This window comes from Brugia malayi (genome assembly GCF_000002995.4).
Source record: "Brugia malayi strain FR3 genome assembly, contig: Bm_v4_Chr4_scaffold_001, whole genome shotgun sequence".
NCBI lineage: Eukaryota > Metazoa > Nematoda > Chromadorea > Rhabditida > Onchocercidae > Brugia > Brugia malayi.
In genome coordinates this window covers 11384729-11410103 of record NW_025062478.1, presented here as the reverse complement: position 1 = coordinate 11410103, position 25375 = coordinate 11384729, and the positions used below count along the sequence as shown (strand labels likewise).

Genomic DNA, 25375 nt, shown 5'->3' with positions numbered 1-25375 from the left:
TGTGTTTCGCTTTCTAGAATAAAAATTTCTTGTGTGTCTTTTAGCGACAAACAAATGACCAGTAGTTCGTCGCAGTTTATCTTCTTGGATGAAATGATATGTTTTTCTGCATGTCTTTTGTTTGTTAATATATCATTGAAGACTACTGATATACGAGTTAAAAATTTTTTCTAAATATGCAAACTAACGAGATTTTGTTTTGCGCCTCATGTGCGCTCGCAGTCCATTTCTGCTAGTGAAGATTTTGCTACAGTACTTGCACTGAGGATGAGGTTCATGCGTTTGTTTATGACAGCTGAATGATGCTTTATGGTTGAATGTCCGTCCACAACCGGGTACTTTGCACTCATAGATGAAGGGTTCACCGTGTGTTTTCTTATGTGCTATATATTCGTTGTAAGTTTTCGTGATCAAAGCACAGCCGGAATAAAAACATTCGTAGCTTCGTCCATCTAAAAAACTCTTATCATATTTGTTTTTTCAATTGGCAGTTTGTTATAGTGTTTGACAGTTAATTGAGTAATCTGATAAAACCATAAAATATGATAAAAAAAAAGAAAAATCTGATAAAACCATTAAAAAAGAAAAGAAAAAAAAACTTCATGAAATAATCTTATTATATTCCATTTCAAATAACTGCTTAATTATTGTCGCGTATGGTTGCAACAAAAAGTATAATTGTGATTTTTTCACTCAGTGGTCATAAATGTTCTATAAGATATTTCACGTGCATTCTATTTCAGGTTGGCATGTCTGTCAAATTAGCAAACTAACGAGATTTTTTTTGGAAGTATTTCTTGTGTTTTGTCAATCCATCTTTGTTGGTAAAGAATTTGCCACAGCATTCACACTGAGGATGAGATTTATGTGTTTGCTTGTGATTGTAAAATGTTGATTTATAGTCGAATGTTCGCCCACAACCAGGCACTTTGCATTCATAAATGAAAGTTTGACCATGTGTTTTCTTATGTGTTATATATTCTTTGTAAGTTTTCGCAAGTACAGTACATCCGCGATAATGGCAAGTATAATTTTTTTTATCTGAAAAATTTTTGTCAATGCTTTTGTTTTTTCATTTTTAATTTAGTCATTTAATATAATAAAACATAAAAATATTATTCCTATAAAAAAATATCACATTGTATTTTAAGTAACTTAGGTAATAATTAGTTGTTTACTTATTTCCTCGCTTGGAGCAAAATCATATGTCGCTTCTCCAATTTCATGCTTTTGATAAAAGTAAACAACTACAAGAGATAGAACGAGAAGTTGTTAAGCAATTTGTCATAACCTGTTTCTGATCCTTCATCGGTATTCCCCCTGTAGTCGAGGATATTCAAACTATTCGAGAAGTGTTTGTTGCTGATGTTGCTCTGTTCAGCATTTCCATGTTGACCGGATATGCCGTCCGAGGAAAGAGTAACTTGGTGAAAATAGATCGGAAGGGCACTTTGTTCTGAACCAGGTAAGTGTATATATGTGATAAATGTCATCGGTGTCGTAACTTAGATCACAGAAAGCTGTTTAATTGTCTTTTCACATATTTGAAGCAAGAATCTTACCTGTAATGGAAGGATATCTCACTTCATTATTATTCGTTTTTAATTCTCCATTAACATCTTCCCGCACATTCCTATATGAATCCATATCTGTGCCAAGTGATGCTTCCAAATTAGTGTGGCCGATGAAGCCATAACTATTGGAGAAGCCAGGATAAGGAGCATTTCTTAACAGATCAGTCTCCTCAATTTCACTTAACGGAACGAAATCAATCAACTGCGAAGGATCGGACGGAAATTCTGAGTCAAACAGTGGCTCAAAATTGGTGTAATCGAGGATATTAAAGCTGTCTGAGATGCCAGAAATGCCAGAACCTTCATCACCGGTTTTGAGATTAGTTGGAGAGAAAGTTTCATTTTTACCAGAAGCGATGCAAAGCAGAAGATTGAACCAAATGATGAATGTCATAGATGCAGTGAAGAACATGGTGAAACACAATTTTGTGAAATGACAGAAATATTCAAATGGAAGCTTTTTATTTCAGATTGTTAGAATTAGAAACCAAAGGTTAAACAGTTTTAGGTTTAAACACCAAAGGTGTCCATTGTTTGTCATAATTTTTCTTTTATATTCTCGCCTTCATCGCGCTCAAATAATAGTTTATGAATGCTCTTTTAAATCCTTGAGAAAGTGTTACAATAGCGTGTACGCAAATCTGGTGCTTTGAATATTGCTCCATCATTCAGTAATACTTGTAAAATCGACTCAAAATGATTTTGAGGAATGAAATTCTGATCATTTTCGAGGCATTTAATTTGGTGCATTTAATAAAGAGGCATCTACATAAAGGAAACTGAAGAATAGCTGGATTAAATGTCATCGCATGTGCAATATTAAATAATCCTGTCTGCTTTGTTTAATAAAATATGTTATATTGCATGGTCAATAAAATATTGAATGAATTATTTGCATATTGTAAAAATTCTAGGTTCTAAATTTTAGTGATGTAAATTAAATGACAATTGAAAATATATTGACTAATTCCCGATATTTATTCTTTCAATTGATTATATCCAATTGCATGTATACTTCTTTCCATCTGTTTTTCTAAATTAATTTCCTCACCTAACAAGAGTTAATAACATTTCATGCATATGATTTGTTTTCCATTAATATTTGAATTCCTTTAATATTTGAAGATATATTTGTTTGTTTAATCAAAAATTAATTGATAATACATTGCTGCTTGAAGTAATGAATTTAGTTCCTATTTATTGCGTCATTTGTTTTTTATTACGAATAAATTTGGTGAAAGGAATTGTCAAATCTACTGCCCAATTTTATTTTGATAATAAACACTAATTTTGTTGTTTTCGCCATAGACTATGCCACCAAACAGTTAAAAGTGCAGGGATGTGAGTTGTGACAATAGTTAATTTGTTCATTACATCAGTCAAGCTAAAATAGGAAACCATAGTCAGTACCTCATTTGCTTTAATAACCTAATTAATATTTTGTGATATTCACTCTTTTTCCCTTTGATGATTTCAGTATTTTGTAAATAATGATGAAATAATGAATTGAAAATTATTTTAGTTGCAATTAGCCTTGATGCGCTTCAGTTTTTTCTCAATTTTTAAATGGAAATGAGTTTTATCCATTTACTTTAATATATGTGCTTTCACAAAATTTGACTTAAAGAATGCTCATATCAAGAGACAATAGAAAATTATTTGCTTGAACATTTGGTCATTCTTTTTTTTTGCAGAATGAACACACATATACACACACACACACATGGAGACCTTTTCATGGTGATCAAGGAGGAGTCACTATCATCTACAATCGTCTTTTCTTCTCTAGTAGTACGTATTCCTGCTCTGTATATTCGACTAATCTATAAAGTCAACTAATCTTCACGACAAAGTTTTTTGGTGCCACGAGCCGGGAACTATGTTCAGCAATGTAGTAGCAAACATCGAACCAGTCAAAGAAAGGTTAGTCGATCTTCTAAAAGAAATAAATGCTATATATTGGCATTTACTTTTCTTCAGAGTTAAATATAACTATGGAACAATAGGAAGAGTTATACAATCTACGGATAAGAATACTAAAGGATAATCTCCAAAGAATTCAAGTACGTATTACGATACTCGAATCAGACAAATGGCTCAGTTATTTCCAACAAATTACGGCAGCGAAGCGAAAAGAAGAAAAAAAAATGTCATCAAAAGAACAACAAATATGCATTTACTTCAGTAAAATATGCAATTTTTCATCTAACCATATCATATGGAAAAGGATTAGAGTAACATTTGCGTTTGAGCTTAGGGTTAGGCTTAGGATGACACTTATACTTACACACATTAGATGCTGCAACATTTTTCTCGTCTGATTCTCGTCTGACCCATAAAATGGAAGACATTTTGATGTGCATTGATAAGAGCGCTTAATTTTCCTCTCTAATTTTTGTCTGGGTAAACTGTTTTATGATCCGATCAATGCCAGTTACCTGTCTCTTCCCATATGCTACTATGTGGCATTTATCTATCTGTATAGATAAATGAATGCTTGCATTCATTTGTTTGTTTGCCACTTGTTAGAAGCCCCGAAAATAACTTTTCTTAAGAGATTTAAAATTTATCCAAGAAAAAAAGAAATGATAATGTGAGATAGCCCAATGGTGCGACATACTATTCTCTCGACCATTTACCAGCACTCTTCGTTACAGAGGATGGGTGGTCCTTGTCTTCCGACATTACACATCTCGTTGACATCTAACAAACGGTCGGTCTCATTGACGCCATGAGTAAATGTACAAGGAAGAGAGGAAGAGAGAAGAGGGACCAAGGGAAGAGGAAGTGATTTACCAGCAATTTAGCGGGTCCTCAACTCTACAAAGACTGTTCTATCATAGATAAGCTTGTCCTTTCCATCTTACAATTCATTGGCTTTTTTCTTTTAGTTCAAACATTTCCTCCTTTCTTCTCTCTCTCTCTAGTTGACCTTCCGTACTATTCGTTTCATCTGTCGATGGATGTATGAGTGAAAATATTTCTGTCCATTATTTTCAGTTGTTGTTAGTTCCTATTTTTCATTATTGTAACACAAAAGGTCATTCAGTCAAATTGATTTCTCTATACTTGTGACCTTTTATGAACATATTGGTTTAATCACTAATGAAACAGTTCAGAGAGTCGCAAGTGTTGGTTGTAGATGAGATCCGTAAGGAAGAGTTGACAGTATTATGGCTTTGTAGATACTAATCTTGACATTTTCTTCACGTGCATTTCCCGAATGTTCTGTATGCCTTTGCTAGTATGTTGCTAATCTCTTAATCGATTTCGGTTCCAAGACAGGTAAAACACACTGGCTTTGATGTAGAACTGCTTCTGTCCATTCAGAAGTATTTCCGCAAGGATTTCACCAATTTAATAAACATGAATCATAATATGTAGAAATAAGACTACATTAAATTCATAGAACTAAGGTTGGTTGAGTATTTCTTGGACAAACGTTCGTTTCAATGTTACGTAAGAAATCATTTATCTGATGTTCATTCATCTTTCTTGTAGCTGAGCTTCTTTGCATTGTTTGTTAACAAAGAATATGTATTGATTAGACTGTTTACAATCAGCAGCTCCTTATTTAGTTAGTCCCTTTTGTTGTTTATCGGTTCTTTGTTAACTGTAAATCACATTAGAATTTGAAGAGTTAACAGCTAACAGTGTTGTAAATACGTCTTAAGGTTACTATATAAGAAGTTATAACCTTTGTTAAGGTTAGCTGGAACCGCCCTCTCACTACTTACTCGAACTTTCTAATACTGCTCAATAACTGTGGTCAACGATAATCTTTTCAAATCAAACTCTATTTCACAAAATCACATAGCGATTAAGAACGGTTAATTATCCACATCAATAAGAACAAACGAAATGTGAATCATAATTCCTTCCAGAGTTATTTTTTAATCTTTACATACAAAGGTTAAAGGTGATTTGGTTTTAAAACACGACAATATCGCATGAATTGCACAGGTTTCTTGGGCTTTTAATAATAAATACAGTTATTTCTAGACTGAAATTCTTTTTACGAAAAATGTGATAAAAGAGCAATTGAAGGGACTGTGAAAACATGCGTAGAGCGAACAAACATGAAGCGATTTTGAGAGCAATAAGTGGCGGTACTGGAAGGCAGTGATTTACAAAAGATTACATAAGAGAACAATAAATGGAATGGAACAGAGAGAGGAAAATTGATTGAAATAGATTGCATTCAGTGAGATAACTAACCATCGCATTTGCGCTCTTGAAACAGCTTGTGCAGAAAGTCCTCGGTGAGAGAAGCGCTGATGTCCAGTCGCTATCCTTTCTCTCCGAGATCACTGCAACTTGCAGTACTCTGTAATTAGTTATCTATCAATGACAAATAAGGCAAGTACTTCTCAATTGCTTGCCAAAATAGGTATTAAGAACTGAAGAAACTTATTTGTAAAGCACTCTTTCAACAGCAATCTGTGACAAACTGCTTGCTCCTTACAGGTACTGCGATTCTTAATGTTAACAGTTGAGGACAGATATGATAAGCGAAGGGAAGAAAATTACTCACAGATTATTTGTCATTGATAATTTTATTTGATATATTATAATTCGGTTTTTCTGTCGCAGATTTTAATGTCGCGAAACTCTAAAATATGATATGAGAGTTGTGAATATGAATAAGGAAATATTTTCTATGAAATTCTTTGAAATAATGGATTGTTTGTTTTCAATCTTATGTTTAACTTTCAAGATTTTTGGACATAATGCAATAATTTCTATATAACATAATGTTCGCTGTGACTGAGTGAAATGAAATGCTTTTTTGCATACCTTTCGTGAATTAGAAAAACAAAATAATTCGGCCAAGAATGGATGGAATATTCCTTTCTCTGTTGATATCCTCAATGTTTGTTGATGTATATTTAACCTTGTCACCATTGTCAACATCTTTTTATACAATTGGTTCTTAGGTTGTCAGCAGCAGTGTTGAGTGCGAAAAAATATTCAGCATCTAATGAGTATGTCTAATGAATTTTCTATTGTCACTGTTTTAGAGATGTTTCATAACACATTTCACATACATTTTATTTTAGGCTGACATAAATTTTGTTAGCTTTGGGAAACTAACGAGGAGACTCCGGAAGACAATTTCTTGTGAGATTTCAGTACATCCATACGGCAAAGGAATTTGCCATAGCCCTTGCGTGAGTCTCACTCTCGCACTGAAAGTAAGGCTCAGGCATTTGTTTGTGACTTCATAATAATGATTTATAATCGAATGTCCACCCACATCTGGGCACTCTACACTCATAGATGAAGCATGAAGGGTTGACCGTGTGTTTTCCTATGTGCTATATATTGATCGTAACTTTTCGTGATCAAGTACATCCGATAAAGGCATAGTTGTAAAAAAATATTATTTATTTCGAAATTATTGTGATTATAGCATTCATAATTGTAGTTTATAAAGCGATCATAATCATATTGTCAGTAAATAATTATCAGTTATCATCTTCCGCTACTTTATGCTATCACTTGACATATTCAAATACTATCACTGATCGATGGTGCAAAATGTTGCTTCTCATGCAATATAAATTTATTTAGAGAAAAAATAGTAGTGAAAAAAGAAAAGGAAGAAAATGTTTTAACGTACATTCAAAAAGAAAATGTTTAACTCCCAAAATTGGTCCATTCTATGACAAATAAGTACAAAAAATGCTTACTGCTTCATAACGACAAAAAATTTCGGTTCAAATTCTTTCGTTTTCTTTTTTCATCCATTTCTGCCGTTTGTTTCTATCTGGAATTCAAAAAGAAATTTTTGCATTTGCAAACTGTTAATAGCAAAAAAATAGCTTTTTGTCGTAACTAATTTTTCTTACTTGCAAATATTATGTGAAAGTGATAAATTAAAAAACTACGATAATTTCAAAGATTATCTCAGATATTTCTAAAACAATGAAGAGAAATTTTTCAAACTGGAAAAAAAAACTAATGTATCACATTCGTGATTTCAAGACATCACGATAAACGATATTATTTGTGATATAATTGGTCTACCTAGTTGTCTAGTACGATCACGTTATTACTAGTAATATGATCGATCTGTCTATCTTACTACTAAATTATTAGCAATATAACTAATGTATCTCTGATATGATTGATCTATCTAGTTATTCGTTACTTGAACAGTATTCATTACCTATCATTATTCAATACCTGATTATCATTTATTCTCCTTTTAATTATAATGCATCCTTTTTAATGAATTTTAATGTACATTGGGAACATTGGAAAGCACAATTGCGCGATCTTTTGTTTCTGTTTATGTCTTTTAGGTTACAACAAAAATTGGAAGTTAATTAATTGTGGTAGCAAAGTTATTCGGTAGTAAATTTACAAGAAAAAAAAAACAAACTTCGTATTGACATAAAGAGCGTCGACGCCAAATGAGAAATAATTTAGCAGTGAAATGATTGCAAATCGAATCGTAAAAACGATTTGACGCATCAAACGCTCGAGTTTTCCATCAACTTACGGAACAATAAACAAGTAGGAAAATTTGGTTTTGTTTATAGCTTATCTTCATCGTCTTCTCTTTATTTTCACCGTAATTTCGATACATAGATAAGTTAAATTATTTCTGAGAAATTTTTGAAGGTTCCTTTATAATCTCTTTTCAATGAGAGATTTCCAAGATTTTTCGGTGTTGAACACTTGGGAAGTTTTTTTTTTTCTAACTGAACAAAAAATTTGTCGTTTAATTGAGTAAATATTTGGAGAAGAAATTTGTTCTGCAAAATTAGGCTTTTGTTAAGTTATAGATATTTGATGTGTACTTCTTATGATGCTTTATTTTGAGTGGAAAACAATCTTACGCATACTGAATTTAAGTCAGTATATTACTAACAAACAGCTATAAAAATAAAAACAAAATATTAGAAATTCCAGTGATAAAATGAAATCATAAATTGTTCGCTCATTTTGATGTTCCGATTGCTATGCGCCTTTTCTTACATTTGCGAAGAATGCCCAAATTATGTCTCACTTTCTGGAATGAAAATTTTTAGGATGTTTTATAGTGCCAAAAGAAATGATCAGTAGTTCAATCCAAGAATGCAATGAAGTATTGTTATTATTTGTCATCAAGACTTTACTGCCTTTTTCTACCATTGGATAATTGGGACATAGTACTATGTACAACTATATGACATAAAAGAAAACTATCTCATTATCTACTAAATTTGTATCGATCTCCACGGTCTGTTTCATTATAAGTATTTATTTTTGTAATTAACAAGCTATTACGCCATTAGCATGAGAAATGATCGTAAAAATAACGTGAGATATCAGTTAAATATTAGTCATAAAATAATCTTATCCCATTCATTTTAAATAATTTAGATGGTAAGAAGCTTAACTAACTATTATATCATTTAATGGTTAATTAAGGTTATCTCTTCCCACAACGAATGTTTATGAATTTTTCGCTGTGAGTTTGGTTCCGATTTTCGATTCTTTATTTCATGAAGCTGAATGATGTAAAAGCGATAGAATAAGCGATAGAACTAAAAGTCATTATGCAATTTATCATTACCTGTTTCTAATTTTTTATCAGTATTTTCCTTATAGTCAAGAAGTGCTTATCACTGTTGCTCTTTCATCAGACACAAGCTTGACTAGAAGTGTCGTCTGAAGGAAGAGTAATTGATGGAAATAGATCGGAACGACATTTTTTTGTGAACTAGGAAAGCGCGTATATGTGACAATGCCATCGCTGTTGACGTCAAGTGAAGAAGTTTCACTCTGAGCATCTAAATAAGTTAGAATCACAGGAAGCTATTTACTTGTCCTTTCACATATTTGAAGTAAAAGTCTCATCTCTAATGGAAGAATATCGCACTTATCATCACCGTTTTTAATTCTCCGTCACCATTTCTCTCCACACATTCTTATATGAATCTGTATATAAGCCAAATGATGAGTGTGGCCTACAAAAACATAGTTGTCTGAGAAGCCAGGAATGAGGAGCATTTATGATCTAAATAGTTTCAGATTTCGATTCTTTACTGATTACATCCTCAATTTCACTCAACTAAACGAAATCGGAAGTAAGCAATACTCGAAATTGTTGTGATCGAGTATATCAAAGGTATCTGAGATGCCAGAATTAGGTATTATTTGTAACGATTTCATCAGCGGTGTTGAAACTAGACAGATAGAAAGTTTTATTTTTATCAGAAACGATGCAAAGTAGATGATTGAAACAAATGATGGATGTCATAAATACAGTGAAGAACATGGTGACACTCAAAATTTTATATAATGACAGAAATGCTTAAATGGAAGTTTTTCATTTCAGACTGATTGAAATTAAAGATCAAAGGTTTAAACAGTTTTTGATCCATTCAATTCGAATTATTTTTCATATTATTTGTCTTACATTCTCATTTTCCAGTATTGATAGTTTACGAATGCTCTTTTGAACCTAGGAAATCGTTATTTTTATTCCGCAAATTATTTTTTTGTCTATTCTCCTGCCACAAAATGTTTTCGATAAGTGTTGGATAATCATTTACTGTCCAATGATTATGAATGAATTACCTCGACAAAAAGGAACATTCCTATATCGCCACTACAAATTTGTTACAGCTGATAATAGCAATATTTGGTGCAATTCAAAATCTTGGAGACAGTTCTGGAGTAATTTGAAAGTGGCAGTTCATCTCCAAAAGAAATTGAATTATTTGATATTTCGTCTTAAAGACGAAGCTTGACTAGTGCAAGAGATTATTATATCGCTTCGGAAAACTGTGATGTCATAAGAAAAGTTTTTAAAAAGTTTATAACAAATCTTTTTTAGTCACTTTATATAATAATCATGGGTAGAAAATAATCATTAAAATAATAGAAAGAATTCGGCTACAGCCGAATGGCATAGGTGAGAATTTGCATGCAACAAAACGAAGTCATTAGACGCAAACTTTTACTGGACGGAAAGAACTAACAGAACCTAAAACAAAAAGGGCCTCAGGAAAGACTGAAGTAATCTTAACAAAATGATCCTACGTCGACTACGAAATCAATGAAATGCTACAATGATATTTCTATGAGTAACAAAATCAGAAGACCGTTTTGCAACATGGACCATAGGAATAACCAATGCCACATTCTACGGTCAGATATCGACAGGGAACTCTTAAAGAAGAACATCAGGACATGCAGCAAATGATTGCAGTACAAGGAAATTTCATGTTTTCTGCAAAGATCTTCACAGCACGGTCTTAACAAACGTAAGGAAACCACCTGTAAACAATGAATCAAAAAAGGAAAAAATGAATTCAACCACATAATAAATTCAATAAACGAAAAAATATTGCAAAGAAATGTCAATCTAGAAGCAGCCAGAAGACTAAAACGGAATTAACGGATTGAAGCTTCATAGAACCGATGAAAAAGAACTGAAAATTGCTTGATTTGGTAATAAGATACCAAAAGGAGTCTTTCCATGGGCAATCTTACTGCGTAAGCAAATTTAGAATGAAATTCCGAAAAAAAAAAAGACACAATATTGCTTGAGGTAATTATGGTTGACTGCTTAATAAATGAATTACAAATCATTAATTTAAATCCATAAGACAACACGACAAATTAAGAGTGAATTATTAGAAATAACCTTGCTGGAGCCAATTACTTCTTAAAAATTCATCCAATAAAATAAAACTGAGGACTTCATTACTGCACTCAAAAGATGAATCAGTGATAGCTTGAAAATTGAACAGAATATTTGAACGGATGGAATTTAGAAGCAATATCTGCAGATCAATCGATATCGCTAATACCAAATATCTCAGCCATGAATATCTCATTCAGTAGGCATTCGATATCTAAGATACTGAAAATAAGACATTAGAACAATTGAAATAAAATATCAAAAAGAAGTACATCTCTGAAGTTTGTTGGCCATAGAAAGACTTAAAGGTTAAATTAGACAGCAATTACGGTCTTTTCTTTGCTTGGTTAAAATAGTTAATCAAACGACTTGAAGAGCTTCTCAGCTTTCAGCTCCTTAGCGAAATAATCGAAGAATGTCTACAATCCAACACAATCAAAGAAATGTAGTCCGAGATATGAATCAGCCAGTAAATCTACGATAGAAGTAAGAATCGTTTATGGCTCATCATCTCACTTCAAAGAAATGAAAATCATAAACGAAATTTCAATCCTAAATCAAAAAAAAAAAAACTCTCGTACTGAGTTTGTTTCGTTTCCTAATAATGAAAGATGGGATTTTACATTGATAATCTGTCGATTGAAAGAATAAAAAAAACGCTTAGAAATTATCAAGAAGAAATTTCTCAGAATTAATTGACATCATAGTAAGGACATCATACAATCAACATTAAGTGAAATGAAATCCCGCCATTTTATAATTCGTTTCCATTCGGTACGATTCACTAGGATATTTTATTCTTAAAATCCTATAATGATACAATTTAAATTATTTTTTTCAAATTTTATGGAAGAAGAATATTTCTTTGGATCAAACCATTAGTGAAGACGATGGAAACGAATGGCCAATTTGTAAAAGAGCAATTTATAACTCTCTTAAATGAAATGCAAATTCACATTTTCATTGACGAATTAAATACGGCGTACGTAACAGCAACATATGTCAATGATCGAAGGAAAGAAACATTTTTGATCTTTACCAAATCTTATATTGCAATCATTTCAGGTATGATAATACTCAGAATTGAATTACGCTCAGTACTTGTTGGACTGAGTTACTCAACTTGTAATAAAGTAACTCGAACTCAAAAATATACGAACAACTTCATGGTCGAATTTTCAGTGTGTAATATATTGGGTATAAAATTATCCTCTACTACCACTTAGAATCGAGTTGAAGAAATAAGAAAGGAAGAATTTCAATTCGTCGTACTGTTAGCAAACATAATTCATTTGATGTGTGATAAGTTGGAGGCTTTCAGTTAAAAGATTATAAAATTATAAAGTGTGATGCAAAGGAGAGAGATGACTAAAGGAAAAGATATTAAACTGACAGTGGTGCGAAATCAAAATTAAAAAAGGCTAAGAAAATGAAAGAGAGGAGACAAGTTAATTGCAAAAGTGGCTGTTCACAGTTCCCATCACAGAAATAAAACTTATTGACGAAAATTATTTTAGTAAATCGTTAAGATTACCAAGAAAGATTGCTTATCGTGGATAAAACCGATTACAACTGAGAAAAATCAACCTACAAGTGATGATTACAAACTTGCAGAATGGATGCTAATCGGGCAAGCATAATGGGATGGTTGGACTGCAAATGGAATTTCTATTACAATGAAGAAAAAAGTTGTAAAGATCAAAAAGAGGATTGAAAATTGAACAAATCATGACTGGAAAAAAATAGCACATTTAATCTATCTCCAAGTCATAATATTTTCATACAATGAAAATATGACGAATTATATCATACTTGAAATCTCCATATTCTATAAGAGATTAAACGTAAGTTTTGGTTGTCAAAAATTAATAAACGCGTGACACTATCATATCTAATTTTTCAGGGACTTGAGCTAAGCGACATAAATGTTTGGTTCAAGTTGGATTGATTATCTGAATCGTTTTGAATCATCAACGAATGAATTGCATTATTTACATTTTGCAGTGCAAAAGTCGTGCATCCGACATTAGTGGAAAGTTTATATGCGGAAAATCTTTTAAAAGATTCATTGTTATACTCAGAGTTAAAGCTGAGCAATAATCAATTTCAGTTGGTTTTCAAAGTTGCAATGGAAAAAAAATATCAAATTAAACGACTTATGGTAGAAAAGAGAATGTTGGACTGGAGGAATCCACGAAAAATTAAATGAATTGACGAAAAGGATATTATGAAGAGCTATCGAAAAGAAGTTCTTACGGGAAGAATAATAAACATTAATACCCAACAACAACTAACACATGTAATTTTCGACGAGTATATTATGATTTGCTTAATTTACTTTCTTTCTTTCAGTGCTTTTTTAACTTGTCAACTTATTTCTGTAGCGAATTTATTTCCCAACAATCAAATAGTAAAGATAAACTCATCAAAGAATAGTCTAATGTTTTTAATGTTTAGATGGATTCTGGAAAATATGGAACGATGAATGTCTAATTGGTTTTAAGCAAAGGACTTGAGGAATAGTAGGAAAAGAAGTAATATTAGTCAACGAACCTGAAACTCCTTGAAGTATGTGAAAAATAGCTGAGAGAAATGAAATGTAAAAGTAAAGAAATATAGATGCTTTTTTTGATCTGAAATGTCAAACCAAATAGCTGAAGAAAAACCAATTCAAAAAGGTAGCGAACAAATGCAGAAATAACAAGCTGTCGTTATCTGTAGATTTGATCAGATGATTACCGCATTTCTCATATAGTCAGAGGAAATTAAACTGTAACAATTTAGAACAAATTGCTTCCGATAAATGAATGACGAACAATAAAGTACAATATTTTATGTAGTTGACTGGTTATCCATAGAAGAATGAGGATTAATGAAAATTTTGGGAACGAAATTAGTAAAGCTAGAAAAATTACTAGAATTAAGACACTTTGAAAATTGATTGCCTTCTGATAAGTGTCTTCTTATTGTTTACAGTATCAATTATTATGAAGCTGGAATTTGATCTAATTAATAAAATGATTCATATTGATTTAAAAAAACGATATAGGTTCTTAATTTCTACTGTACTGTTTACATCGATAGAGAGAGGCTAAGTGTTAGGATATATCTTAAACTCTTCAACTAATATTAGCCCAAATTGGTTTGTAAAGTAATATGATAATATCAAGTTTTGGTAGCATATCCTAGTTTATACACAAGTACACTTTTTGGTTTCATCTTCGATTCCCTTCCTCACAAAAGCTCAGAAGCTGTGATTCCATGTCATTTGAATAGTCCCTCATCATTGAGAGTAGATAATAATGACCTTTGACCTGTCATTGACACAATGGGTGTCGTTTCGTGGGAGTGCTAGTTATAAATGCTTGTTAAGTGGTTAAGTGATTGCTTGTTCACTGCAATCATTGTTTAACGAACGTCTTCCTATCTATCCATTTATTTGTAAGAATTGAGTTACAATGCAATTAAAATGCTTGCAGTAGCAGAAGCGAAAGGAGAAGAAATGAATCCAATAAAAATGTCTGTAATTCTCGGGAACATCATAGAATTGATCTCACTCTTTTAACCATAATGATTTCCGATTGAGTTTCATTCAATCAACATTAAGCAGTGAAGGTAATTTCAGGACCAGGTGTTTAAATGGGTAAAAGTCTCTGTAGTAGGAGTGCAAGTGTCTCCCTATGATTCCAAATAGCTTGAAGAAGGCTGTTTGGACACAAAATATTATGTATTCATTGGCTGAGAGTGTCAGTAGCAAGGGAAGAGACGGAAAATGACGGAAATGTTATTTGCTAGGATCCTCAAATAAAGAAGAAGCTACTGAGCCAAAAGGGATCTGCCTAATGAGGTCAGGGAACTCTTTGTCCTGAAATGCAATTTATCCGCTTCTCAGTCTTTTTCTGCTGATGATGCTGTAATTATATTAAGCTTCAAAAGTTGCTGACATTAACCGGCTAAAACGCAATAATCGACTTTCCAAGAATTTGCTGAAGAAATGAATCTATTCTCGACTGCCCCGATGATTATTTAGTTTAGTACAACTATGAAATGATTGCTTCTCTCCAATACTTCAAAGAAGAAATTCTTTTAGTGTAAATGACGAGGATGAAACGAATGAATGACTAACATTCACTTCTCTTTTGTCTTTTATTCAATCATTAAAAGATGACACGAAATACCGGAAAGCAATCGAAAAACGATTTGGAAAATAGTAAAAGAGATTAGAATGCCACTTTACTCACTACTCATTTTTAATTTTGAAAAAGTACTTGTTTGAAGTTAGAAAGTGATCATAACAATTGTCGTCTCATTCCCTTTACTCCTAATTGTCAATTATCTATCGAAAATGCCACAGAGAATAAGATGAGGCCCTCCCAATGTGATTATACTAAAAGAGACGTGCTGCTTGGAACGATGACTGCATTAAATATTAGATTCAATTAACAAAACAGGTTTCAAATGTTGATGATTATAATTGATCGATGATGAATGATAAATGACACAGAGCTGCAGCGTAAATTTAGATATTTTGAATATATATGGCAATCACTAAAGGCTAGGCTCTTCAGTTGGTGCATAATTTTAGCATAAATTTTCATTTTATTATAGTGCAAAAGGCCTAATATTAATTTGATAGATTTTTATTCCTAGCATGTCTCAAAATTTAATTCTCAGTGATTAGCATGCATAAAGACAGTATATACTACCTCCTTCAGTTCACGATTTCAAACATTTGACTTTGACCTGTGCAGTTAGTTCCAGAATTCAACCTGAAATAGTATCTACAACTGATACATTCTAATGAAATAAAGTTGCGATTAATTTCGATATTAATTGAACAAGCACGGACGCCTGTTCCAATACTACCCGTGAGCGGTTCTATCCAGCTGAAATGATTACATTAATACTGTAGTGAGCCGAGCCAGCCATCTTCGTTTATCTAATTCGATAATCAAATTTGCGAGGCATTCATTTCTCGACATTCAAGTTCCACCATTTCCTTTTATCACTACCCTCAGAGAAATTTAAAGGTTGAAGTCTCACCACTAATGAAATTCTATCAAGATTTCCGAAAATTGTTAATGAAGCGGGAAGACGAGGAGTTTATTGTCAGCCACATTATTATCATTTATCATTGTGATCATTATCAGTGATTTCTCTATTCACTGATATCTATAATAACAAATGTGATACCTGAGATAAGACTTTTTCCTCCTCCATAACTTCATTTAATATTTAAACATATCAGTGCTGTTTTTCAGCACCTTCTTTTTTTGAAAGTTGCCTGCTTATGAGCACAAAAATTTTCAGTTCCGTCTGATTGCCCGGTCTAATCTTATGCACAGTTACACTTGACACTTAATTATTGAACAAAATAACTACAAGTACAATCACATAATCATTAACTGTAAGAATCAATAATCAATCATTCATTTACTTTGATGAGGAAAGAGAGGTATGCATGCATTGATCAATTAATTAGCATTTTCACTTCTACTTCCCCGCAGATTCCATTCTATAGAAAGGTCATTTGTTTGGTGAATTTTTTTTTCAACATATGTAATAATTCATAATTGATTGAACTGTAGTGGACATAATTTTCAGAGCGGTCAGAAATAGAGAGCAACTCATGATGAACTGACCAGAGATAGGTAAAAACCTTAATGTGTGTTGTAGTGATCCGGTCAGTGATAAATTATAATTGATGATTCTGACTGACCAATAAGTTAAAATACCACTCTTTTGTGCAATGCCACTCATCTTAATTCCTTCTGCCGTCTTTATCTCATTCCATTCCTTTTCCGCTTTCAATTTTACTCATCACTTTCGATGTTAAAAGAATTGTTGGAAGAATTTCAGAAAAGCACTAAAACTATTCATTTTAGAAATAAGTTACCAATGAGATGACCCATTGCATCTAAAGTCCCAGGGAAATATTCCAATAATTACCCGAGAATTGAGGAATCACTTCCTAATGATTCTTCCTATAACATTAATGGAATTATTATTACTCTAAATGTTGAGGAACAATGAATATAATTGACAGCTTGACAACACGTCGTGCTGAACAGTAGTAAGCACATAATGATTAGCAAGTGCTAGTTTTGACCTTCGAGAAATCAGCATACTGTAAGATGAGATCAGCCGACTGCGGACTTTGTTTCTCACCGATCCCTAATGTGAACTACCCGCGGGTATCAAGCAGAAGCAGTAGTGCTGCCCAAGTTTACCCCTTCTCTTATGGAAAGAACCATTGGACTGATAACTCTAGTGAACAGGAAGGAATGGGTATGGTCCGTGTTAGCATGTTTCACTGCTTCTACGACTATTGCTACTATCAGGAGGGACAGATAGTGTATCAGTTCTAACACCGTTATCACTTATCGATGCCTTCCCATCTTTCTTTGTCAAATTCGGTTCCACAGATTGCTCCCTGCTTGTGGAATGTGAAGAGAAATTTTCTTGCTGCAAAGAGCCATCAGTTACAGTATTATGTGCATTTGCTGAATATGTTTCATTGCTTTTCAGGTTCAGAATTTCATCGATAAGCAGCTTGGAACGTTTTGGCGTCGTTGAAATAGACGACGAATTATTTCCACAATTTGCATTTCTTTTTCTATCAAGTGATATTTTGATGTTACTCGACGTTTCAGTCCTTCTTGTTTCATGTTGTTTTACCCCACAACTTGGGTTTGGTTTAAGATTTGGTTGCACCAAAGTGGAAGAGATGTGCTTGGACAACTGCTGTTGCAAGCTTAACATGGCCGCGGGTTGGGCAAGAATTGGGTTTAGCACAGCTGCATTCAGAGATCGATTCATAAGCATTCGTAGCGGATCAAACTGCAACGGATCAAAAGCGTTTGCAGTTCCAAACATTGTCGTAGAGGAGGCTGCGTCGATAGGATGCGGCAACGATGGTTCCGCTGGCATCTTCGTCGCAGTCAGTGAGGCACATGCAGCTGAATGTTGCGACTTCTCCGTACTGCCGCATTCTTCCGATGGAGTGGGTGAGTCAGCAAGCAGAGAGCTATCGAACATATCTTCTTCCATTTCCGAATCTTCCGAATTATCCGATTCGGGACTCTTCTTCACACCGTTCAATTCGTTAGCTCTGAAATAATACCACATTGATAATATCATACTGATATAATACATATTGATAGGTTTCCCTGTTTACTTCTACTATTTCCTGTGAATATTAGTGATGATGCTACCGTTGTTGCCGTTAATACCACGAGGTGTCACTCCTTTACATCTTTTAAATCAATGCTCGCACATAAAATAGAGGACATTTTGATGTGCATTGACAAGAGCGCTTAATTTTCCTTTCTAATTTTCGTCTGAGTAAACTGCTTTATGATCCGATTAATACCAATTACTCCGTCTCTTTCCATATGCTATTTAAGACAGATACATAAATGCCGCATTCATTTATGCATGTGTCTGTTTGCTTATTAGCAATTTTTTTCACGAAATAACATAATTTGTTAAAAGCCCCGAAAATAACTTCGCGTAAAAGCCTTAAAGTGTCTCTAATTAGAAGAGAGGATGAGAGATTTGTGGACAAGGACGGAATGATAATGTGATAGATAGAGTAGTATACCACTCTCTCCATCATTCTTCTCTCAGATGATAGGTTTGTGTTTGTCGTTCGACATTATACGGTCATTGACGCCGTAATTGGTTGGATCTCTTACGTACAGAGAGGAAGAGAGAAAGAGAGAGAGAGAGGACAAGGGGAGAGAAAGATAGAATGATTCATCACAATTTAACGGATCTTCAAATGCGAAAGAGCTTTTTTGCAGACATCTTAAGACAACCTTTTATCTTCTCACCTCACCGCAATCGATGTCACCTTTGAAATAACTGTCATCATCTCGTCATTAGTTCTAATACCATTTTAGAACGCTAACTCTGACTCTAATGCAAATGAATGCAACGTGACACTTGTTGGTATGCAGCACACAGTATCATTCGTGCAGTTGTGTGCTGCCGAAAGATTGACATGCAGTGGCAGTTTATGAACCATCTTTATGAGAAATGAAACATTAGTGAGATATGGTATGGTTAAAAGAGAAGTTGTAGTGCAATTCTGCTCTTTGCAACTTCCACTTTGAAGTGTTTCTTCAGCAATGTTACTTTTAGAATTTAATGCTTAACAAAAATTAGTTACACTTTGATATTATATCAAATAGTCAGCAAGTTAGCCAACACGAGCTTCTTAACTGCGATAAGACGTAAATGTCGAGAAATTTAAATAAGTCCATACTACCGTAGACAGCCTCATATATAGATGTATACATGTAATTGATACGGTAATCAATATGCACGTTTGGAAGAGAGAACAAATACGAGGGTAGACAATCATTGGAAGGCAAAGAGCATTTGATTGGACTCTGATGACAGGGGAAAATGTCGTCTGGTGACAACGATCAGCAGATTGGCTTTAAAGCAAATAATGGAAAACGCGGGAAGAGAGCTGTACCCTGCAAGCAGTTCAAGTTCTACAAGTGAAGGGTGTCATGTAGTTTCAGCCATCTTTAGATGAACGCTGCATGTTAACACGTCACTGCATGATGCACTCGTGAAGCTTTAGCAATACATATTCCAGATAAAATGTCACATGGTATTAGAGTGAAGTGTATAGTTTATTGAAATGGAATGAAAGTGAGTGTTTCTCTTCTTAGTGATACAATTCTTGAACCAAATTTCATCTGAGAGAAAATTTTCATTTTTCTACTACAAGTTTAGCACAATTAGTGTGTCATCACAGTGCTCTCCTCTTAGCAGTTCTTTGTTGTAATAGAAAACTGCAGTTGAGACAAGCTATCTCGAGTTAAACGAATCACTCCCCTCACATTATATCAATTTGTGACACTGATGGAAAGGCAGCATGAGAAGTGAAAGTAAGGTGTGAGAAGTGCAGACTTTATCATTATTTGTAGTTAAGGAACAGGTAGTCATTCATTGTGTCACTTACTCCACAGCAATCTGTGATAAGTATTATCAGGATGGTGCACAGAAGAGGAAAGGTAAAGACCCTGAATTAGTCATCAAAGGTATCTTCTGTGTCAGGGTAATTGTGTTTCTGTGAACATTTTTGTGACTTACTGCATCTTTTTATCCTCCCGTGTTAATACTCTAATGATAGCATCTTCTCCATTACCCCACGTTAGTGATGATGGGATAGTGAAGAGAAACAGATTATAAGAGCTTAAGAATTGGCGTAAAGTAGCGTTCAAGGTTTTTGAGGTGCACTTTCGGGTGAGAAATAGAAATGGAGATGGGAAGAAAGATGGGAGATAATGTTAGTTGGTTCACTGGAATTGCTGTGGGGTGTAAAAGAGACGGGAAGTGAAACTAGTTCCCAGAAGTGTCGACCGGGGAGTGCCGATCTTCTTAAGAGCATCGTCAATTGAGCAATACCCTCTTCTCCCTGCTCTGTAAGTAATTTGAGCATTTGCTATCGATCCGAGAAAGCAGATACATCCTACACTCTCAATTTGCGGTGATCAAAGTGATAAAAACCTGATTCGATTTGATTTGTCTGATTATTTCATTTAGTGTTATTCCTCTACTATTGTGAAAAAAGTAAAACTGAAATGTGGTAATGAACTCTTCGACATATGCTCTTTGATCCTAAAACAAAGAGTACAAAGAATGAGCGAATACTGAGAGAGAGAGAGAGAGAGAAAGATTAAAGGATTTTTGGACCAAAACCATTTTTGTCTTATAAAAAGTACAGTACGGACAGATCTTCCAGAATACTTTTCAGATAATGTTGCTATTAATATAATGGAAAGTGTTAAATTTAGACTGGATGAGAACTGGTAGAGTAAAAATTAATCACAGAGATCGCGAATTGATCATTTTTCTGCACAATTTGCTTGCAATTCAAAAGACAAGGACCGGTGATAAAAAGATAACAGGAGTGATAATGATCGTATTAATTATGACGATTATTTCTAATGACTGCGATGAAGACTTAAGCATGCTTATGCGACAGCGATGATGCTAATAGCTTTGCAATTCAAAAGGGAAATAGATTTAAATGATAATAGACATAAACCGAAAAAGCCGAATTAATCAAAATGCATTATTCTTTACAAAATTTTGTTACTATTAATAGTACGTTTTCCACTAACACACTTTAAGATTGAACTACAATAGATACATATGTTTTGATCTCTTTGAAATATTGGCATTCAGTAAGAAAACAAGAAACGATCAATGAAAAGATTAGCATTTTTATTTTCTAGTGATTTCAAGGCTTCATTTCAGCTTCCTCGGAAGTATCTATGAAGCCTTTTTAGATACACATTGCAGTCATATATTTAGGAACAAAATGTAAAAAAAAAAAAAAAAAAAAAAAAAAAAACATACTTGTTTTTGGCAGCAGCAGCTCTATCACGTTGCCGCCGATTTTTGAACCAATTTCCAACTTGCATGGCAGTTAAACCCGTTTTAGATGCCAATTCTTTTTTTTTACTCGGATTCGGATACGGGTCTTGCAAATACCATTCCCGTAGTAATGACCTAAAATGCAAAGGAATGGCCTTATATGGAAATCTAGGAATGATAGACAAAAGTCGACATTACATTCTGCAAATAACTGATCGGAAGTGAGCACTTGACAAGTCAACTACTCTGCCAGAATTAGACATAATGAGTAAAGAATAGATTGTCAAGCCAAGTATTTTGTTAAAAATTCAACTAATTTTGAAATAAATCATTTTTTCAAAGAAGCCAATTCTAGCTATCTCTTTTTTTTTTTGGAATCAGTTCAAAAATGACCTTGTCCTCTCCTTAAAGCAATGTGTCTTTTGCTCTCCATCCCAAATTGTCCGTGGCATTGGATATTTTTTTCGCACTCGATATTTATCCACCGGTCCTAGTGGCCTTAATATTAAAACAAATATGAATGCACCACATCATTCCAAACATTACCTATTGTTCCTGATTTCTCATATATTTTAATGACTTATCTTTTCTGGAAGCCTAATTGTTTCTATCGTTAGTAGCAATTTTAATTATAAAGATGAAATTTGAACTTAATAGAAAAAAGTAACAGTTTATCGGTCAGTCAGCCAAATCATTTGATTAGTCAGTTTCTTTGTCGGTGTAAATTGTTCAATCGATTTACAGCAGATTACTGCATATTGCAAAAAGAAGAGATTAACAAAATGAACGAAAGTTCACCTTCCTCTCAACTTTTCCGCTTCCTGATAATGAGCTTCCTGCCACATCGCCTGCAGTTTGCTATGTGAACCATTGGTAAATTTGTGTGATTCAAGTATCCTGTACATCTCTTGGAAGTTTCCCATGTGGAAACACACCAAAGCTCTAGCGCGAAGCACAGATTCATGGTTTCGCAGTACGGTTGTTACTTCATCAGTGTGCTGCTGGTGCGAGATTGACCACAAGAAACTGCAACTGTCCACAGTTATGAACAAACAAGGAATAGTGATAATAAGTTCACGCTGATACGTACGTGCTCGTGATGATTTATGATTTGGAATGGTAAAATGAATAACTTACGCAGCTAACCGCTCAATATTTCCAGCGTCTTCAAGTTGCTCACAGATCTTTACAATCTGAAAAAAATGTTCCAAATCAATTCAACAAGAGAAATAAATAATAAAGTGTCCTCAGTTCTTTCTTCCTCCTGCTTCACAGTAAAAATTATATAGTGACCACTGGAAAATGTCACCATTTCGAATACCATTCTTGACCAGAAGACGGCATTGTTTAGCAATCATTGATCAAACGTAGCAACATGAGACATATTTATAATTCCAGCATCTTAGCCGAGGTCTACTCTATGATTATTCTTGTTACTTACGCCAAACTTTTGTGCTCTTAAGAGAAAAAACTTTTTTCTAAAGCTATTATTTGACTTGAGTTTTAATTCTGTCACACTGCCAATACAGTTGAAATGAAAGTTATTTGAGGCTTCATATTATCATTTTCTTTTATATGATTGCTAGGAAAAGAGATATTACATTTACAAGTTTTTTGGCATTTCAGATTTACTTGATCAGTTTAAAAAGTGTATGAAATTTTGCAAAACATTAATGGATGGATAAATTGATATGGATAGATAAAGGAAGAAAATAGAAAAGACTAATGCAAATTTAAAATTTGCAAGGATCAGATAATGCTATAAGTTGCCAGTTCTTCAAAAGCAATTTAATTATTTAGTGGATTTCATTTCGAGCTACGCCGGCGGGAGATATATGTGTTTTAGAGTATGTGAAGAAGAAATTAAAAAATAAAAGCAGTGATATTGAACAGTTTGCTAATTGAAGGAGATACGCTTAAACTTATCGATAATTAATAAGATGGGATAATGGCCATTAGTGCACATCGAGCTATCTATCTATCCGTTTATTAAGCCAAACAGCTATTATATAATGTGCAAATTGGCTGAAACAAAGCATACAACCGCTTTTCTGTGTATATTCAATTTCATCGCGGATGAAAAGCAGAGAAAGCAGTAATGAAAACTTTCAAATAATTTCGTACCTGTTCACCAGTGAACGTCGATGTTTCTGGTTGCAACATGGTACCAAATGCAAATGGTCGTAACGGAGGATATAACGAATTTCCTTGTGGGTAGCCCTAAATTTAAATGCTTTTAAAGCCCATCAATAAAACTATCACATCATTATAGACTCTTCCGTACAGACTTTCTTTAAAACTCCGTAGTATAATATGAATATAGAAAGTGAAAGCTTAATTCATGCAATGACCTCTAACCTAACGTAGTCAGGTTACAATTAGGGTAAGTAATACAAGGGATCTGATGCTGATTTTAATAGGAGAAAATAAAATCTTCACTTTTAATTATTATTTCTGCCACATTAACTATAATCATCAGGTATGTAAAGCATGGAAAATAGGGATATGTTGTGATAACGAGGCTTAATATTGGGATAATGATATATTTGTGTCAGGTAGCTTAAGCTGAAGCTTTCATGTTAGGCTCATTAGCATTCTCGGCACCTATCCATTTCATCCTTAGACACCAGTCATTTCTATGGCTTGTTGTCTCTCCGAGGGATCATCATACGCAATTTCACCTATTATTCTCTGATTTCTCACCTCATCTCAGCATTTGGAGCTTATTTCTCCACCTGTGGAGCAATGACCACTACTTCAGTTAGTATAGTCATAGAAATGAAGCTAAATTAAAAACTTCTGCAGACAGCATTGCTATTACTTTTGGTCAAATTACAAACAAACACATTGATATGTAAGGTATATGAGAGTAAAAGGTATAAAAAATATTACTTAAACGATGACTCATTGAAGGCTTATTGGCAGTACTCTCTCATTAAAATATTGCTATTACAAGCCTAAACTCAGCTATACACAGAAACCTTCTTCTCTTTCCATTGAGATTTCCGGAAAATAGGAAACCGTACTTGCAAAAAGCTTTCTGGTATTACTTTCAATACTTCATAGTAAAAATTTGTAAATGTCATCAAAATTTCATGATTAATTAAGGTATTTACAAGTAAAACTTGATGAAATTGCACTCCTAATCTTATCCTAATAGCTCTGTCCTCGATCATTTGACAACTGAATTGAGTCAAAATTTTGTTATCCAAAAATGCTTGCAAAGTGAGTTTGGAGAGTTTCGTAAGCAATGCCTAGCCTACCTGCATGGAATTTAGCGCCACATGCATCCACAACTTCTGCAATTGTTCGGCACCGAGCAGTCCACTCATAGTATCACAGTAAAATCAGTAGTACAGTAATGAGACCAGCAAATAGCCCGCAGGCCAATCGACCCAGAACAGATCGCTTCTCCAGCCAGTCACAGCACCAGCGCCACGCCACCGTAATACCAATCAGTAACCGCAGTAGCAGCAGCGACAGCAGGCCATCTGTCGTCAAGCTTCTATGTTACTATGTCTGTCGCTTTGTTCTCGTTTCTATCTTCCTGTGCATGCATTTTTTGTATGTCTCTCTAAGTCTCTCTGTTACCTCACACTCTCATCACCCAAATAATAACTTCACCTAGTCCATCTGCACATTTTTAAGGCGGGGTCTGTATCTCTGATTGGTCCATCACCAAACACTCTCGTTGTCTGTTTTTCACCGTCCTTCTTTACTCTTTTCATAATCTTCTCATTCTATGTTCTCCCCAGTT

General features: G+C 33.8%; 2 protein-coding genes across 3 annotated transcripts; both read right to left on the bottom strand.

Annotated features, from left to right (window-relative positions):
- Positions 1-183: 183 nt before the first annotated feature.
- On the bottom strand, positions 184-1986 carry Bm4841 (Uncharacterized protein; the record flags this gene model as incomplete). Its single annotated transcript, XM_043082453.1, has 4 exons — positions 184-452; positions 775-1041; positions 1292-1456; positions 1563-1986. 4 exons carry the CDS (start codon positions 1984-1986, stop codon positions 184-186), a joined length of 1125 nt encoding a protein of 374 aa, XP_042938387.1.
- Positions 1987-17517: 15531 nt separating this feature from the next.
- On the bottom strand, positions 17518-24950 carry Bma-ceh-32 (Homeobox protein ceh-32, putative; the record flags this gene model as incomplete). Of its 2 annotated transcripts, none has more annotated exons than XM_043082452.1 (7): positions 17518-18328; positions 21601-21753; positions 22012-22116; positions 22417-22644; positions 22756-22811; positions 23743-23838; positions 24882-24950. In XM_043082452.1, 7 exons carry the CDS (start codon positions 24948-24950, stop codon positions 17518-17520), a joined length of 1518 nt encoding a protein of 505 aa, XP_042938386.1. The 2 variants fall into 2 exon arrangements, with proteins under 2 accessions (XP_042938386.1, XP_001896387.1); XM_001896352.1 differs by lacking the exon at positions 17518-18328 and adding an exon at positions 20784-20856.
- Between the last annotated feature and the right edge of the window lie 425 nt (positions 24951-25375).